This window comes from Ceratotherium simum, chromosome 12 (assembly GCF_057802395.1).
Source record: "Ceratotherium simum simum isolate JZ-2026a chromosome 12, ASM5780239v1, whole genome shotgun sequence".
Taxonomy (NCBI): domain Eukaryota; kingdom Metazoa; phylum Chordata; class Mammalia; order Perissodactyla; family Rhinocerotidae; genus Ceratotherium; species Ceratotherium simum.
The window spans coordinates 27,932,561-27,952,502 of NC_141911.1; the positions used below are offsets into that span (position 1 = coordinate 27,932,561).

Below are 19,942 nucleotides of genomic sequence, written 5' to 3' on the forward strand. Positions count from 1 at the left end.
CATATTAAGTGTAATTTATTTGAGTCATTGTTCCTTTGTTCCAACAGTAATTGTGTTTTTAGGCATTTATGGAAAGAACTGAACAGCTTCCTCCCAGTAAACATTTCATTGATGAACAGAGCCTGAAGTTCATTTAACTCTGACTTGTAATTCTTAAAATGAGTTAATGTTATGGATCTTAATTTTCTTTCTTAGAAGAACACCACAGGGACAGATTTATTATTTCTTTACAGAAAGAAAAAAAAAAGCTGTACCTGGTATTTCTACCTGAAGCAATGAAAGAAATTTCAGTATAAAAATGGGTATCCAGCATAATGCGTCGGTAAATACAATAAAGAAAAACCGTTTGGCAAGGATCATCTCTTTTTTAACTTGATTCCGTATTTCAGTTGCTGTTATGGCACTTTGATGAACGCTGTAAAACATGCTTCCATAGGAAAAAACTATGATGATAAATGCCGCCAAGTTAACACCTATTTAGAACACAAAGATTATTATTAATGTATAGGTACATTTTTTCAAAATGAATAAACAAAACATACCCTTAGCTGTTATTATTAAGGAGAAGCTGCAAAGACCATAACATGTTTTTCGTTCTTCATGAGAAATACTAAGGTACACAAAAATAATAAATTTTTAAAAATTTGGGTGTTGTTGAAGTAAGGAGGAATTATGAAATTTTGAATTTAAAATGGCATATTAAAATGAGATTATAGTGATTCAGTGAATATCCTGGGTCTATTAAGTTAATCTTTCTAGTATTATTGTTTTTTTCATAATTCAATTACTTTAAGTTATACATTGAGAATATTTTTTATAAGAGAAAACATTTGTATATCTATTCTCGAGCCAAAGACTTGAGTGGCTCAAAGACTCAAAAACTTTGAGTTTGTTCATCTTATAAAGGCAAAGAGTTAAAATATATTTTGCTTAATATTATTCGGGTGAACGCATGAAATACAAGTGTGTAATGTCTTGTCTTTTATTAAGGTGCATCATGTTGGAATTTATATGATAAAGTGATAATTTAGAAAAAAAAAATCCCTTTAGGGGATTCTGGTAGAATCCACCCCCAGTGTCAATGAGAATAACCAGTTGGAAGAACTGAAATAAAGAATCTGTAAACGTTAGAAGGCACAACGAAATTCATATTGTGATTTATTCTAACATTTGAATGAAAGGGCTTATAATACAGAATTTCTTACCAAGAAAAATTGCCACTGAATAAATCTGGGCTCCAGTACTTTCTGTATCTTCTGAATGAAGAGGGAAACATACTCCGTTGGTGCCATAGTAGTTTTTGAAAAATTCCTTATTGCTCAATGGAATGAAAGCCACTATAAACCCAATAATCCAAATGAGAATCAGAACTGTAATTGTTCTGCATTTTCCAGGTCTTAAACATCTAAAAGGATACACAACGCAGATATATTTTTCCAGTGTCAGAAACGTTAAAAGTAATACTGATACTTCTGTGGACAGAATGGCCAAAGATCCCACAAGCTGACAATGAATACTCTCCATCCACAGCTGTGCATACTTATTGTATTCTCCACGAAACTTTAGGTCAAAGGCTCCAATCACAAATAAATATATTCCCATTAGGCAGTCGGCACCTATAGGGATCAGTAAATTTCACAAATTTAGAGAAATAAATAGGTATAATGAAATTATCAATAAGCAGTATTATTTTTAATATTAGCAAAAATAGCCAAGTTTCTTCTGTCTTGGCGGGAGGTAATTTTTATTCTAAGAATTCATTTATGAGTAAGGACCTCTTCACGAACTCTCCTTGATAACCACTCTTATAGCATCCTCTACAGCTAATTATATAATCATTTCTCCATCATTCTTCCTCTAATATGCAAGTCTATGAGAGCAGGGATCTTGTCTGTTTTGTTTTCCATACTAGTCCCATCATCTAGAAGTGTTGAATAAATGAATAAAATGCAATTATGTTGAGCATTCAATTAGAGACCAAGATGGGGATATTATTATTTGGTTCACCTCTTCTACTGAAATTTTCCCAGCTTAACAAGCTAAGGACATCATCCAAAATCCCAGAGGAAGTAATTCAGAAGTTGCTGTGACAGAGTAATGACTATGAATTTTGAGGTTTATCATTGAGAAGGTATGAATAATTATGAAGTGCTTTGTAGTCAGTACCATTTTGAGGGGCTTGAATTATTTACCCAGAGCTGGCCTAAGCAAACCTGTTCTCTTTGATTCTCTCTTCCCACTTCTACATCTTTTTCTGTTTTTTTTTTTTTTTGTGAGGAGGACCAGCCCTGAGCTAACATCCAATGCCAATCCTCCTCTTTTTTTTTTGCTGAGGAAGACTGGCCCTGGGCTAACATCCATGCCCATCTTCCTCTACTTTATGTGGGATGCCGCCACAGCACGGCTTAACAAGCGGTGCGTCAGTGCACGCCTGGGATCCGAACTGTTGAACCCTGGGCCGACACAGTGGAGTGCTAGCACTTAACCGCTTGCGCCACCGGGCCGGCCCCTCTCTTTCTTTTTAGGCTCTCCCATCCCCCAAATCAGCTATTAATGTGATACACTACTTTGTATACTTGCTTTTTTAAGCAAACATTACATGTTAGAAGGTAGGTGAGATTTTTTGACTGTGCAAGCTTTCTACACAAAGTTTGTAAAATCACAGCACCTTTTAAATCATAAGGCTGACACTGATCCTTGAACACTGGAGTTCTATTCTAGCCATCACCAGGGAAATTGAGCATACTCAAAATTTTGTAGCTAACAATACAAAATAGTAAACAATTTCTGAGTTCTGTTTCTCAGGTGGCTTGCCACGAAAAAAACAGTTAGACATGGATTTTGAATGAGAGTGGGGATAAGACATGGAATAGCATACATAAAAAAGTAGAACATCCTGTGGATTAACGCTTGCTTGAGGAAGTATGGATAAATTACAGGCCACTTGACCCACACTATAAACACCCTGAGGACTGGTTTCTTGCTTATTTTTCTTGGTAGTCCTCATTTATTTATTTATTTATTTATTTATTTATTTATTTTTTATTTATTTTTCCCTCAAAGCCCCAGTAGATAGTTGTATGTCATAGCTGCACATCCTTCTAGTTGCTGTATGTGGGACGCGGCCTCAGCATGGCCGGAGAAGTGGTGCGTCGGTGCGTGCCCGGGATCCGAACCCGGGCCGCCAGCAGTGGAGCGCGCGCACTTAACTGCCGAGCCTCGGGGCCAGCCCATCCTCATTTAATATAATACCTTGCAATCACATTTTAAAAACTTTTGAAAAAATTTAATACTACCTAAAAACATTTTCTTATTTAAATACTTAAAATTATGAATGGAAAAGATTCTAGTAGCTCAGAGACCAGAAAAACAACTATCTGTTAAGTCAATATCTATGAATTGGATCTGTAAACAAAAAAAGTAAATAGAGCTCTAGACATAAAAATGTGATTATGAAAGTTTGCAATTGTATTCATAGTAAAAGATTTTACCTACATAGTAAAAGATTTGCTTTAATAAAATATTATGCCTTCAGAGAAGAAAACTAACAAATGAGAGCTTCATGAGACAAAACTGATGAATGAGAACTTTATTAATCTGTGTAAGGTGATTGAATTTTCTTGTTTTAAAAACTTATTTTCTTTCTTATCACTAAAGTAATTTTATTTTCATTGGAGTGAATTTGAAAACAATATACAAGCAAAAAGGAGAAATTTTAAAAATTTCATAATTCTACCACTCTGTTTAATTATTTTCTAATAGCAATGCTTTTATATATTTCAAAACTATAATTCTTCTTCAACCAGGAAATACTCACAGCAGAGAGAAATGATTGACAAGGCGTGAAGCTTGTTCTCAGACCTGATATAAGGTCTCATACAAATGACAAAGATGTTTCCGAAGCATGTAACTGCAGATACAACCCAGACGAATATTCTCTGAATAATGCTCGCCAAGAGATTCTCTAGGGATGAGATTCCATCAGTGTTTGGTTTACAGCTGCGAACATGTGGTGCATATCCACAATACTGGAATTTCTTAAAATATCTGATGTACAAAGAGAAGGTGAAATAAGATTTTAAATTTAATTATGTCACTATACATTAATATTTATTTTCTACATTTTCTTGTTAGAAAGACAATGTCTTAATAAATGAGACTCAGAGGAATGTCAAACATTAGGGATACTGGAGCTTTAAACTTAAGTTTAATTTTCCTTGACTTGATTTTACTGTGAAAGAATGGGTGAATGAGAGCAGCATACAGGCATAATGAATATACAAGCATTAGACATGTCTTAGTATACAGTCATATGCTGTATATTGAGTTTTCTGTCAACAAGGGACCGCATATATGATGGCGGTCACATCAGATTATAGTGGAGCTGAAAAATTCCTATCAGCTAATGACATTGTAGCCATCATTATGTCGTAGTGCAATGCCTTACTCTGTGTTTGTGGCGATGCTGGTGTAAACAAACCTATTGCACTGCCAGTCATATAAAAGTATAGCAATACAATTATGTACGGTACATATGCTTGATAATGATAATAAACAACTATGTTAGTGGTTTATGTATTTACTATACTATACTTTTTATCATTATTTTGGATCCTTCTACTCATTCTACTTAAAAAAAAAGTTTACTGTGAAGCAGAACACCATGTTATGCCAGCAGCAACCTCATATACCTTGTGTTTACCGCGTCTCTTGATTGCATCATTTTCTCTTGTGCTTGATTTAAGTACACTCTATCATGTTTGCACAAGGACACAATCGCCTAATGACACATTTCTCAGAACATATCCCTGTCATTAAGCAATGCCTGACTGTATAAATAAGCTGTTAGCATGTGCTCAAGAGAATCCATCCAGGGAAACTTTTATTGGGTTTTTAGTGTTTGCTATATGTAAATAGACTGTTACATAGCTCCTGATCTTGCTGCAACTGATCTGCTTTTAACCCTCAGGGGAAGAGGAGTTAAGTGCTTTCTCCTCTGTGCTTCCATGGCTTTTCTATTACAGAAGTTATTATGTGATCTGTAACTACCTGCTAACACGCCTACCTCTTACACTAGATTTTGGTACATAATAAGGTGTTCAATAAATATTCGTTGAATGAATTCTTTCATCAATAGAGAGACCCTCCTTGTTGATAAAGACACCACCTGGTTAATCAATAATTACTACTGTGTTACCACCACCACCATTTGTTGAGCATCTTCTAGGTATCAGGAATAAATTCTCAAATAAACTCCATGAGATAGGTATTAGTATCGTCATAGGAGGAGATGAGGCAAATTATTTCCCAAGAAATTTTCTAATAAATGTAGTAATTGAGATTCAAATTAGATCTGTCTGCCTCTAAAGCCATGTATTCTGGCAAAAACTATCAATGATCTTCGTAGTGTAAAAAGCTGTAGTAATACAAGATAAAAGCTCAACAATTACAGGCCTGCCCAGGGGCATAGCGGTTAAGTTCCTGCTCTCTGCTCCTGCGGCCTGGGATTTGCAGGCTCGGATCCCGGGCGTGGACCTACACACCATTTATCAAGCCATGCTGTGGCAGTGTAAAAGAAAGAAAAAAAAAGTTTGACAATTACAGGATAGTGTCCTGTTGATTAACTCTTGCTGCTTAGATGCCTAGATCTGCCATGGTTTCTGCCCAATTCAGATCTGTTCCTTGAGTTATTTCTTGGATTTTGTGAGCTACACCATTTTCTTTCAATAAGCTCTGTTTTGCTTAATTTAGTCAGAGTGTTTTATGTTGTGTGGAACCAAGGAAACTTTTATAAGCATTCTCTCTGAGGAATTATAAAGAACAAAAGCAGAGTGTCCTGTGTTAGACTTAAAGTATCAGCAGGATTATAGAGTGGTGGTGGCTGACATGACACTTTCTAAATTATTGAGAATTAGTTACCCTGGCATGGAGATTATTCTAATACCTGCTATAAGATCACATTCAATTAAAGAAAATGTTTCTAAAGCATGTAATCAATGGTACAGTGAGACACACTGTGTGAATAAAAGATTTTTCAAAGTTCACCATTTTATCCATATACACTTGCTCCAATCATGCCCTGCCCTTGGGGACAATTTTCACTCAGGAGGATTTTTCCTTACTTTCCTCCATTTACAGTAATTATTTATTTATAATTATATTATGTTGCTTATATAAATTCCTACTTCTTCTGGTAACACTTATACCATGTGTATGAATTACTAGCTCATTAGGCAACATCAAAATGTATAAATGCTATCAGAGATGAGGAGAACTTATAGGACTGAGTGGGTTCCCTCCATACTCATGTTCTCTGACATTCAAAAACTCTCCTTTGATTTTACCAAACCATGGAAAACTAAAAATCACCACCCCCCTGCCCAATATCAACACTTTAAGAGTTAGTTATTGTTTAGGTAAATCAGTCAGTAGAAAATGTTAATAGATTGGCTGCATTGGGTATGGATGTATTAGCACAATACGTGTGGAAACATAAAAATTTAAAATCAAGGTGAAGAACAAGAAAAACATCTGCTTACATGTGAGAGAGATTCATAAGAGGTCTAAACATCCTTTGTTGGATATTTGAAATTTCAATTCCTTCTAGGCTGCTAAAAATATCAAATTAATTGTCAAAATAACATATATTATACAGGGTATAATAAAATGAGTTTTTGTGAAGGACAATTTAATAAAATGCTGTTAGTTAACACTTATTCTGAACCAAACATTCGTACTCAGCCTGCCCTAGGTACTTCCTCTGCTTCTTTTTGATTCTGCTATTTATACATATATATCTCTCCTATTTGAATTTTTTGGATCCTCATAGATCATAGCACAATGCTTTGTGCATAGTAACTACTCAATAAATATTTGTGAAATAAATCAACAAGCATTATCCTTTAGCCAATATTACAATAGCAGAGGAGTTTTACATCTTTGAAATTTTTCTAATAACTTTGAAATAACAATTTTTTTTCTAATAAAATGTAATTTTACTGAGGAAACACTTAAATGAACTGAAGCTTATCTTTTTAGGCAATTCTTAGATCCTAAAAGAAATTTGTGTGTGTGTGTGTGTGTGTGTGTGTGTGGTGCAAGTAATGATTTATATAATCTATAATATTCCATCTTGGAATAAAGATGGTGGTAATAAATTCTTAGATACCCAGTACTAATTGAGGAATGAATATGCATAGATGGATGTGCACAGAAGATCAAAGCAAACAATCCAATATAAGCTCCTGGTGATTATAGGAAAACATAAAATGATTCATCCTTAACTAATTTTTAGTTTATAAGTATATAAGATAAAACTAATAGCTATCTGTTTGTTTATAGTCCAGTGAGCTCTCATCTTATATGTTTTTGTGGAGCTTAACCCAATACCCCGGGAATAAAGCTTCTTTATAAATAGTAATTTATAGAATTTGAAATATTCTATAAATCTTATTTTATAGAATTTATTAGCTATTAATATATGAATAACAATTTCATCATAAAACTATCCCCACAGGTGTGTACTTACAGAGACTTGAGTTTGACAAGATAATCAAATTGGTTTGTTTGAATTTTCTGGATTGGATTATAGGAAAGATTCCTGTTTTTAAAAAAAGGCAGCAATAGGTCATTTCTAGAAATTGCTTAAGTAAAGAGAAAGCGTATCTGTTGACTTTGTGTTACTTTTAAACATTAACAACAAAAGTACAGCAATACCACTTGCCTCATAGGGTTCATTGGACATTTAAATGAATTAATGGAGATAAAACACTTAGAATAATGCCTGGCTCTTAGTAAGTACTCTATGATTGTGTTAGTGATAGAGAGAGAGCTAAGACGACATGAACATAAAAGGTGGAGTTGTCAAGAAATGACTCCCACCAGAGAAATGACTCCCAGAGTAGTGGTAGGGTATCCAGAGAGAAACCACACCTACTTCACATGCCTAGGAGCAGATGTGGCTTAAACTAAAAAAAAAAAAAATCTCATTTAGTCAAAATTTGAATTAATGGAGTCACATCGAATACTTTTTACAATAAATCTTATGTCAAAGAGTGGCATATGGTACCAGCGATTTATGAGGCATTAAATGAAAAGTAAAAGACTACAGCTAGGAACAAAGAGACATAGATCAGAGTGACAGTACAGCTGAATTTAAATGGAGAAAATTTCAGAATCTATGTAAAACAACACCTTGAAACAAGAATCATTGATTAAAAGGAGCTTCTTAGGGCAATTTCTCTTTTTAAGAAATTTATTCTAGATTAGACCATTAGTTAGGTGGGTGAGGGGGGACCTGTTGGGTGGTGGTAATTACAGAAAGAAGGAAAGAGAGGAAGAATGACAATAAAAAATGAATTGTATAGAAGAAATGAAGTGGACTCAACAGTCTAGAAATAGAAGAAAACTTAACATCATAAAGGCCATACATGAAAGCCCATAGCTAACATCATATTTAATGGTGAAAGGCTGAGAGCTTTTCCTCTAAAATCAATAACAAGACAGGGATGCCTACTTCCACCACTTCTATTCAACATAGTACTGAAAGTCCTAGCCAGAGTGATTAGGCAAGAAAGGAAAATAAAATGCATCCAAATTGGAAAGGCAGAAGTAAAATTATCTCTTTTCACAGTTGACATGATCTTATGTGTAGAAAATCCTAAAGATTTCACACACACACACAAAACTGTTAGAACTAATAAAAAAATTCAGCAAAATTGCCAAATACAAAACCAACAGACAAAAATCAAATGCATTTCTATACACTAACAATGAACAATCTGAAAAGAAAATTAGGAAAACAATTCCATTTAAGGTAGCATCAAAAGAATAAAATAATTAGGAGTAAATTGAATAAACGTGAAAGTCTTGTACTTTGAAAGCAAAATGTTGCTGAAAGAAATTAAAGAAGATACAAATAAATGGAAAGATATTCTGTGTTTATGGATTGGAAGACTTAGTATCATTAAGATGTCAACACTACCCAAAGTAATCCACCGATTCAGTGCAATCTCTATCAAAATCCCAATGATACATTTTTTTGCAGAAATAGAAAAATCTATCTTAAAATTGATACGGAATCTCAAGGGAGTCTGAATAACTAAAACAATCTTGAAAAAGAAGAACAAATTTGGAGGTCTCACACTTCCTGATTTTAAAACTTACTATAAAGCTACAGTAATCAAAACAATGTGGTACTGGTGTAAAGACAGATATGTAGACCAATGGAATAGGAGAGAGAGCCCAGGAATAAATCCTTGTATACATGGTCAAATAATTTTTAACAAAGGTGCCAAGACCATTCAATGGGGAAAGGATAGTCTTTTCAACAAATGGTGCTGGGAAAAACCAGACAGATATCCACATGCAAAAAAATGAACTTAGATCCTTAGCTTACACCATGTACAAAATTGGCTCAAAATGGATCAAAGACTGAAATATAAAAGCTAAAACTATAAAATTGTTAGAAGAAAACATAGGGGAAAAGCTTCATAATGTTGGATTAGTCAATGATTTCTTATATACAACACCAAAAACACAGGCAACAAAAAAAAAAACAGAAAAATTGGACTATATCAAAATTAAAAACTTTTGTGCATTGAAGGACGCTATCAACAGAGTGAAAAGACAACTTAGAAAATATTTGCAAATCATATATCTGAAAAGGATTTAATATCTAAAATATATAAAGAACTCCTACAACTCAACGACAAGAAAACCAAACAACCCAATTAAAAAATGGGCAAAAGACTTGAACAGATGTTCTCCAAGGAAGATATACAAATGGCCAATAAGCCCATGAAAAAGATGCTCAACATCAGTAATCACTAGGGAAATGCAAATCAAAACCACAAGATACCATTTCATATCCGTTAGGATGGCTATCATCAAAACATAGAGGGCCGGCCCCGGGGCTCAGCGGTTAAGTGCGCACACTCTGCTATTGGTGGCCCGGGTTCGGATCCAGGCGCGCACCGATGCACCGCTTCTCCGGCCATGCTGAGGCCGCGTCCCACGTATGGCAACTAGAAGGATGTGCAACTATGACATACAACTATCTACTGGGGCTTTCGGGGAAGAAAAAAAGGAGGAGGATTGGCAATAGATGTTAGCTCAGAGCCGGTCTTCCTCAGCAAAAAGAGGAGGATTGGCATGGATGTTAGCTCAGGGCTGATCTTCCTCACACACACACAAAAAAACATAGAAAATAACAAGTGTTGTTCAAGATGTGAAGAAATGGGAACCCTTATGCACTGCTAGTGGGAATGTAAAATGGTATAGCTGTTATGGAAAACAATATGGTCTTTCCTCACAAAATTAAAAATAGAATTACTGTGTGATCCAGCAATTTTACTTCTGGAACTATATACCAAAAAGAATTGAAAGCAAGGTCTCAAAAAGGTATTTGTACACCTATATTCATAGCAGCATTACTCACAATAGCTAAAAGGTGGAAGCAACCCAAGTGTTCATCAATGGATGAATGGATAGATACAATGTGGTATAGACACAACAATGGATTATTATTTAGAACAATATTATTTCAATCAATTAATTACTAATTATTAATTTAATTAATATTATTATTCAGAATAACAATATTCAGAAATTCTCACACATGCTACAACACGGATGAACCTTGAAGACATTATGCTAAGGGAAATAAGCCAGTTAGAAAAGGACAAAGATTGAATGATTCCACCTATATGGTGTACCTGGAGTAGTCAAATTCATAGAGACAGAACATAGAGTGGTGGATGCTGGTGTGTGTAGGGGTGATGCGGAGTTATTGTTTAATAGGTATGGAGTTTCGGTTTGGGAAGATAAAAAAGTTCTAGAGATGGATGATGGTGATGGTTGCAGAACAACGTGAATGTACTTAATGCTACCGAACTGTACACTTAAAATTGTTAAAATGGTAAATTTTATGTTATGTATATTTATCACAATTTAAAAAATAAAAGAAATGAAAAGATAAATGAAATGACAAAATTAAAATCAGTCTTACAATTGTGAGAGCTTCTGCAGATCCTTAAATACATGTGGTGAAAGATTTTCAATCTTATTACCGCCTAAATCCCTAGAGAAATAAATGTAAACATGTTATTGTCTTAAGATTTTATTCATTGTTCTGTAATTTATTAGGAAACTATTACACAACTTTTTAACAATGCTATCAATAAGTTATATTAATTACCAGCAGTCTAAAAGTTTTTAAAAAAGGGAGTGAAATGGGAAAAGATAAAAATATTTTATCCCATTGCATCACTCAGTCAGAGACAAATATTTGATGGTATTGACAAGAGATTTTCGCATATCGAGGTATATGCTGGTAACTTCTGGTTCAAAACTGATTGAACTAAAGCCTTACTTATGGCCTACCAAACATACATTGTACACCTGCTTTAAACATTAAGGAATGCACTCTCTTAAGATAAGAATGAATACTTCCCCATCTACACCCTATTGGTAATGCTCGTATTAGTCCCTTTCTCAACAATAGAATCATGTTGACCTGCTAGTTTGTAACTGAATACCTCTTGGAAACTTTGATGAATATATGTCCTGGGCATGTTTAATGTATGTTCTTTGTTCTAAAAAGGTATAAGACTGTACTGAAAACCATGCTTTCTCCGGAACGCTTTTTTCCTTTGTGGAAACTGTCTTCCCGGGTTATAATCCTCACCTTGGCTCAAATAAAACTCACCTTCTCTCTCTTATCTATAGAATGGTTATTGGTTATTTTGCATAACAGTATTTGATCTGGTTCTAACAGATACAATTTTCTAATTTAATTAGTATGTGTGCTATGCCTCTGTTTCCTTTTCCTTCCTCCCTCCCTTCCTTCTTTCCTTTCTTCCACGTTAGAGTAGGAATATGGTTTGGAGGCTTAATTTTTTCTTTTGCTTGGGTTCATTATGATTTTCAAATGGAAGTGGATTATTTCAGGTGCAAGTTTCTTTCACAGCTGATATACAACAGATCTCATATATTCCCAGGGCAGGATATTTTGTGTGTTACCTTATGTACATATAGAGGTCGGGCTGCCTAGTATGGTATGATCTTGTAGCTTAGTTGTAAGAAGATTTTTGACAGTAGCTGCTATTGTGGTAGCTTTGACAGTGGGAGTTCTCACAAGAAAGGCCTCAGATTCTTCTAAACGCGACAGTGTTTCAGTAGGCTTGAGTTCTCCAGTGTGATCAAGAGATACTAAGAGAAAGCCTAACCACTTTCCCTATCTATCTCCAAATCCTATTAGTTGACACAGGGAGAGGTAGGAGAATAGCTCTATTTGTTATGTAAATTGGAGTGCTTATAAGTCAAAAGTTAAATTATTCAGTTTTGAAGGGCAGGATAGTTTTAAAGATTTTATTTATTTATTTTTTCCCCCAAAGCCCCAGTAGATAGTTGTGTGTCATAGCTGCACATCCTTCTAGTTGCTGTATGTGGGACGCGGCCTCAGCATGGCCGGAGAAGCAGCGTGCTGGTGGGAGCCCGGGATCCGAACTCGGGTCGCCAGCAGCAGAGCGCGCTCACTTAACCACCAAGCCACGGGGCCGGCCCAAAGGGCAGGATAGTTTTAGATTGAGTTTTTTTTTTTTTTTTAATTTACTTATTTATTTATTTATTTTTTCCCCAAAGCCCCAGTAGATAGTTGTGTGTCATGGTTGCACACCCTTCTAGTTGCTGCACGTGGGACACGGTCTCAGCATGGCCAGAGAAGCGGCTCCTCGGTGCGCGCTCGGGATCCGCGCCCGGGATCCGAACCCAGGCCACCAGCAGCGGAGTGCGCGCACCCAACCGCTAAGCCACGGGGCCGGCCCAGATTGAGTTTTTAACACTAAAAATAAGTAGCTAATATCTAATCTATGTTATAAATGTCTTTGCTGTAAACGTTTTATTTTCATACTGTAAACTGAACCTTGAGACTTTTTGTTATTTACATATTTATAGAGTGAATTGTCAATGAAGATAGATTGTTCTGATTTGACTACCAAAGGAATCTTTCTAAAATTTCATCCCTTTCTTAAAATCCTTCAATAGCTTACTGTTGCCTAAAAGAAAAAAATCAAAACTGCTTAGCGCAACATAAAAAGTCGTTGAATATCTAAATATCTTGCCACTGTCTATCTTTCCAGCGTCATTTCCTACCACTTTCTACTCAGTCACAATGACTTTCATCATGGGCTGAATGTACCTCAGTATTCTAACCTCCATGTTTTTGCCTGGGTGCTTCTTTCTGCCTGTAATAAGCTTTTCTTCTTGTCCTTCTGGTGAACTTCTTTTTTTTAAAGATTTTATTTATTTATTTTTTCCCCAAAGCCCCAGTAGATAGTTGTATGTCATAGCTGCTTCTAGTTGCTGTATGTGGGATGCAGCCTCAGCATGGCCGGAGAAGCAGTGCATCGGTGCGTGCCCGGGATCCGAACCAGGGCGGCCCGCAGCGGAGCTCACGCACTTAACCGCTAAGCCACGGGGCCGGCCCTCTGGTGAACTTCTATTCGTCCTTCAAGATTCTGCTCAAATGTCACTCCCCTGTGACCAGAGAGGTTAGGTGTTCTCTTGTCTGTTCTCCTACATACTCCTTGTGCACACTTCTATCATGGCACAAAAACACGTACATTATATATAACATTATATGAAAACTGTTTCTGTACATATGTGCTTCCCTTCTGAAGGATGTGAGTTCTTTGAGTACAAGTACTATACCTATTCATCTTGGGCTATCCAGTATCTAGCTTAGTTTTGGACTAGCCATTCTTTCCATCCCCATTAGAAGACTATTAATAGACTGAATCTGTCTACTTCATATTTGGGTAAAAGAGGCAGCACAATTCTAGTTCTTTGTATGGGAAGCCAAGTAAAATACTGATCATATTAGTAAGGCAATGTGAAAAACAGATGTAGAGTAGTCCACTAGGATATTAAAACTCCAAATGTCATGTTCAACAGTTTCTGTTGGGAGTGCTGGTTTCGGCTATTGGAGATAATTCTGACATATAGTTCTTACAGCATGAATCATGTAATGGGATACTGTTGGCCTAGATCCTAAGTGACATGTAAAAGGACCATTTTCTCAGTTTCAGTTTAGGAAAGTTGACCTAGACTTGATTGGACTCGAGGTCCATTTCTGAATTTGCTCGGGAAACACATCATCACCTAGAGTGGTTGACTTGAGAAGCATAAATTAAATCAAGCACGTGGCAAAGATTTTCTGTAACCAGAACTACTTAAAGTCTACTATGACAAGTGAATCCTGCCAATTTATTTGCCCTCATTAACTCTTTTAGTGTGATCAAGCCTGACGGGGCACAGAGTATAGTCCAATCCTCTCTCAAAAGGAGATTCATCCTCTTATTTTAGATCCAGACCCAGCCGTTTAAAACTATAGTCTCCTAGAAACCATGCCCTTTTTATCCTTGTAAATCCGATGTTTCAGGCCAGTGGTTAACATGGGAGTAGGCAGGCTTTAAGCAAAACTAATTATTGGCCTTGGTTACCCTCTCTGCAGCTATTGTTGCTCTTTCCTTTACCCCTGAACCTGGATTAGCACTGGTTACGGGCTAAGCCGTTTGTGTTCCATGTTTACTGCTGGTTACTGATACTTGCATAATACCTGCACCTTACGGCCACCATGGACGTTAGGATTTCGAGGAATTGCCTTCTTATATTCAGAGAGTGGCTGTGAGCATGATAAAACAAGGAAAAGTATGGACCCCTACACTAACTTGTATTGTGATGGCTAGATAATTCCTTTGGATCACCTACATGAACCTTTCCCTACTATTGAGAATAAAACAATTTCCTATATGCTGACAACATGGTTCAATTGCCAGATACCAAGACTTGTTACAACAGATGCTTGGTTCTAATATCTACTGAGATTTTCTTGCACATTTTGTGAATGATTGGTACTGCCTACCAAAAAATGTTTCAGGCTAATGGCTATGGAAAAAAATATTGGCGTTTCAATGGCTTGTTTATTGATATTTTAGAACAGAATGCAGGATTGTTTCCCGAGGAATATTCCTGCTTGTGGCACATGTATTCCCTCCACCTATCTCAGTATGCAGAGAAATATTCTAGTTATATTCTTTAATTTTTATGGAAAAGTTTTAATAAATCAATGGTAAGCCCAGCTAATTGTCAAAACACGTAGATCTGTCCACACTCCATATTCTTTCTAGAAACACAAAATCAAACTAGTTGCTAGCCCAAATTTTAGCAAAAATCCGATTGAGAATTAATACTAAAAAATAAAAAATTGTCTGAAGAACATGCACTTCATCCATTGCTCTACATACTTTTTATTCTGACAATCAGCTACTATGTGCTTGGACCACAAGACTTTGGTTCATCATAGAGTTGTGTTAATGCCCTTTGGAATTGTGTCATTGATCTTAAAAAGGGACATGGTAAGTAGCTGTCTTAACTTCATCTCTCTCTTTCATTATCATAGGTTGGAATGTTACCCAAGGAAGTGTCCAATTTCCTTTTAGATCCAAGACTATCCTTTGGCTTTAGAATCAGCAAAGTGGTGTCTTTTTATCTTATGGTCTCTGAATCCTAACTCTCTAGGAAACTTAAAGACAAATTTGCTGTCTCTCTCTAGCAGTGGGATAGAGTGATGTAGGATTGTCACGACTAGGTGCCTTGAGAAACTCAAAGGTGGGTTCGGAAGCAATTAACTGTTTTTCCAAGTTGTTTTTTTCCTTTTGTGTGTTAAGGAGATGTAACCACCAACCATCCTGAAACTGACCAAGCCTCACCACAAGAGCTATGCCCATGACCTTTGCCTTATTTTTAATGCAAAGATGTCTCCAGGAGGAGCTTAGGCCTCATTATGTGGAAGCATGTTCTCCAACTGAGCCTGCGCAAGCGAATACCCGCCTCTCCCTTTTGAATATTCACTCCCCAACCAAAATAAAAGTTCCTGCTTCTCTTTGTTCTGGGACGCCATGACTTTGGAAATGATTCCCCATGGCCTCCTATTTGCTGCAAATACACTTTACGGGTGTGAGACAACTTCCACTGGTGTAGTCTTATTTACTCACCAGGATGCAAACCCACTTGGTTCGGTAGCAGGATGTATTTTATATATTAATTTACTCTGACTTTTTTCTTTCTCTGCAGCTATATTTCTTTTACCTCACTTTCCTCAAATATTTATTTTATATTTTTTCTTTTATGCATATTTTTGTAAAGCTATCAGAATTCCTTTGTGGCTCAAGGTGTATATAAATAATGCTAGGTAAAGACATAATAAATATTTCTTAAATGTATAAAAGCATCTATGCATAACAAGTATGAACTAAAACAGTAGAAAGCAAATTCTTATCAATATATGTTTAATCAAACTTACAATTCATCTAGTTTCTGGAGAGGTGCAAAAGTATTTTCATTTATGTGATTAATTTTGTTTTTCCTCATTACCCTGAAAGTAAAGGAAAAAATATGTTGTGGCTTCTCGAGGTAACTGATAAATGAGTTATCAGAGAGGAGATTAACAGCCTGCAAAACCAAAGATAATTGTATATAGTGCATTTTTCACATCAAGATATTTTGAAGTTGTATGATAAATTACCCAATCTAATTTTAACCTTAAATTTCCCAAATCTTTTAATGATGATAAAAGTAAAATATTATTCAAATTTTTAAGTGAAATAGAAAAGAGCTCTGCAAGGGAGATAGTGAAAACATCAATTCTTGAGAACATAGACTAAATATCATACAACCGAGAGCACAGGGAGATAGATGTTTTAGAGTTGTCTCTTCAGTCTGCGTAGCATGTCTGTCTAACAAATACTCCTACCATATTACTCAGACACATTTGGTAGTTGATGTGACTTAGAGTGGAGTTGCTTAAGGAAGTCTAAGTTGGATAAATTCAGAAAATTTCTAGTTTGGGATGTTGAATCAGACTTTAACTCTTGACAGTTCATTTCTGCACTGATGTCATGTGTTATGAGCTAGCATAAAGGACTAACTCATAGAAAAGTTTTCAAAGGGTTTCCAATTCTTTAAACATTGTGTGACATGCCTGGAAGTTGGCCTTGTCCCATCCTTAAGTATTTATTTCCTCCCAGCACTCCAAACCGTTACCACCTTTTCCCAGCATCCCTGGACCAGAAAAGCACAAGCTCTTGCCAAGAGGATACTCACAAATGATTTCTTCATACAAAGGTTTCTTTAAAAACAAATACAAGTAGAATAGAAAAGAAGTTCTAAGTTTTCCGGATATCTATTTGGTGTATGTCCTTTAGGTGCAATTTGATTTCCTCTGGCCAATTAGTATGGACTATTTTGCACAAGTGATAACAGAGCAACCTGCAAATGAAGACTGCTGAACTCTCTGCAGAAGAGTTCAGATATTTCAGTGGCTTTGAATCCATTGGAATGGGGAGGCATAATTGGAGAAAAATTATTGTTGTATCCGTGGTAGCTATTGCACTGCCTATACACAGGGGTGCTATGTGTTCTAGTATAATGGTTTTCAAACTTTTCCCGTGGTAACCTACAGTAACAAAAAATGAATTTTACATTGGGACATAAAATACCCCCACACAACCTAAGATTCATGAAACAATACATTTAATTGTCTCAATTGCACTCTGATATTTTTATTCAATTTAACTAAATTCTATTTCATTTAAAATATATTGGTCAGGACATACTACATTGCTTTTATTACCCACTTGTGAGTTGCAGCCCACAGTATGAAATATACTGTTCTGGGAAAATAAACTGTGAATGAGGCAGTTGTATTTTTATATCGAAGGAAGCCCCAGCATCCTTCACTTTCATGGAAGAGGCGATGGGAATTTAAAATAGATCAGAGAGGCATAAAGAGAAATTATACTCAATAACGTTCTAAAGTTTAACCTGGTGTCCACAATTACATACTCAGGGATGTGAACATTCTGCAGTATTTTTTTCTTTCATTTTGATTGTAATTAAATTTTCCCCACAATCTTGACAGTAATAATTTGCAAAGGGCAAACATTCTTACAGATTAAGACTTTAACTTAGTGTTTCTCAAACTGAGATCCAAGGACTGATTCTAAGGGGTCTATGAGAATTTCTTTCCATTAAAATGGATATTACTTAAGTTTGAGAAAAACAGGTCTTAGATAATACAGTGCCATTGTGATGACTGATGTATGTTGTGAATCTATGGTCACCCTTAGTTTGAACTTCAATAATTTTGCCCATGTGCTTCGGTTTCAATAAACTTTAAGAGTGAACACTTGCCATAATTACTATGCATGTTTATGCTAGCTTTTGTTCACTTAAATGATCCATTTTGTTTGTAAAGACGTATAACATTATTTAAAAAGGACAAAACATTACTTACAAAACAGTTAAATTACTGCAGGAAATAAAAGTCAAATTTCTTAAATTGTGAATACGGTTGCCTTCAAAGTCCCTGAAACATAAAAATAAAAGATAATAAGGCTAAATTTTACTTAAAGACAGAAATAAATTGGTTGAGAACTATTTGCTTTCTAATAAAATCTTTTTTCACGTACTGTTTATTTCGTGCAGATTCTTACAAGTAGCTGCATACATAATAGCTGGAATAAGATATATGTAATATTTCTTTTTCTGTGTTAATAGTAAAAATATTTTGAGTCACATCTGTATCATGTGTTCACGGGGGAACGTATGTTACCCTGAGAAATGTGAAGAGAATGAGAAGCCAAATCGAAAACCTTTGCTATGGTAAATACCGACTTTACTAACAGATATTTACTAGTGAACTGTATTGAGCAGCTGTCCAGGCATTTCTCTAAGTGGTGGGATCCTATTTTGCTACAGCCTGCAGAAGATTCTATTATTGCTGCAGAAGCTGCTGCTCCCAAATCAATATTTAGCATCTACCTCCCTCGCCTAAACCCTCCCCAGAAAAAATTCTCAATAGCCTTTTACCACTGAGAACACCCCTGTGTGCTTTATTATATTGCCACATAGGCCAGTGCAGAGGGAGACCCACAGGCTGTCCTTGGCTTTCCACTCCCAATTCAGGGAGCTGCTTATAGACCCTACTTGAGCTCCCCTGCTGTATGGCACTACGTGGTCATCAATAGAAGTCTGGACCGAGCAGCAAAATTTGTCAGAAAATTTATGTTTTATTGTCTTCTTCGTGGTTATCATGAAGGTGTTCTTTTATTGTCTCTCTTTTATCGCTAGGTTTACAGTGGAAGTTTATAGAACAGAGAGTTAGCTGAGGTTAGGAATATACTTTCAAAAGTAAATGCTGGGGGCCGGCCCGGTGATGCAAGCGGTTAAGTGCGCGCGCTCCGCTGCAGCAGCCCGGGGTTCGCCGGTTCAGATCCAGGACACGCACTGATACATTGCTTGGCAAGCCATGCTGTGGTGGCGTCCTATATAAAGTGGAGGAAGATGGACACGGATGTTAGCCCAGGGCCAGTCTTCCTCAGCAAAAAAAAAAAGAGGAGGATTGGCAGATGTTAGCACAGGGCTGATCCCCTCACACACACACACAAAAATAAATAAATAAAAGAGAAATAAAAACATAAAAAAAAAAAAAGTAAATGCTGGTCCTTAAATCTACTCAAGCTACCCCAACACTTAGATTACTGGTCACCATATAACATATAGCTATTCAGGAATAATCACAACTAAAATATATGAGCTGAAGTGTGAAATGGCTACTAAAATCTGTAAGGGAAACATAGGTAGCGTTAATAGAAGTGCCTATATTCTGCTGGCTAGTCTACATCTGAGATAGTCAGTTTGATTTTTGGCACTGCAATAAAAATAGACGTTGACAAATCAAAGTATATCTGGAAAATCTGGATGTAAGGGGTCTAGAAATCAAGTCAGTTGAAGAAAAGTATGTATTTATAATAGAGAAGAGCAAAATAAGAGAGAGATATTTGAAGTCAGGCTGTAGAAGCTATCATAGGGTTTTTCTAGG

The 19,942-nt window shown here is 36.0% G+C and overlaps 1 protein-coding gene across 1 annotated transcript in view; it reads right to left on the reverse strand.

The window, feature by feature from the left end:
• The window catches only part of RXFP1 (relaxin family peptide receptor 1), a 101,837-nt gene that overhangs the window by 2,171 nt on the left and 79,724 nt on the right, over positions 1-19,942 (reverse strand). The window contains exons 10-17 of the mRNA XM_004420963.3: positions 18,356-18,427; positions 16,364-16,435; positions 11,009-11,080; positions 7,529-7,600; positions 6,540-6,611; positions 3,818-4,047; positions 1,206-1,616; positions 255-473 (exon numbers count right to left, since the gene is read on the reverse strand). Of these exons, the coding sequence (XP_004421020.1) occupies positions 255-473; positions 1,206-1,616; positions 3,818-4,047; positions 6,540-6,611; positions 7,529-7,600; positions 11,009-11,080; positions 16,364-16,435; positions 18,356-18,427 (1,220 nt within the window). The remainder of the gene's footprint in view (positions 1-254; positions 474-1,205; positions 1,617-3,817; positions 4,048-6,539; positions 6,612-7,528; positions 7,601-11,008; positions 11,081-16,363; positions 16,436-18,355; positions 18,428-19,942) is intronic.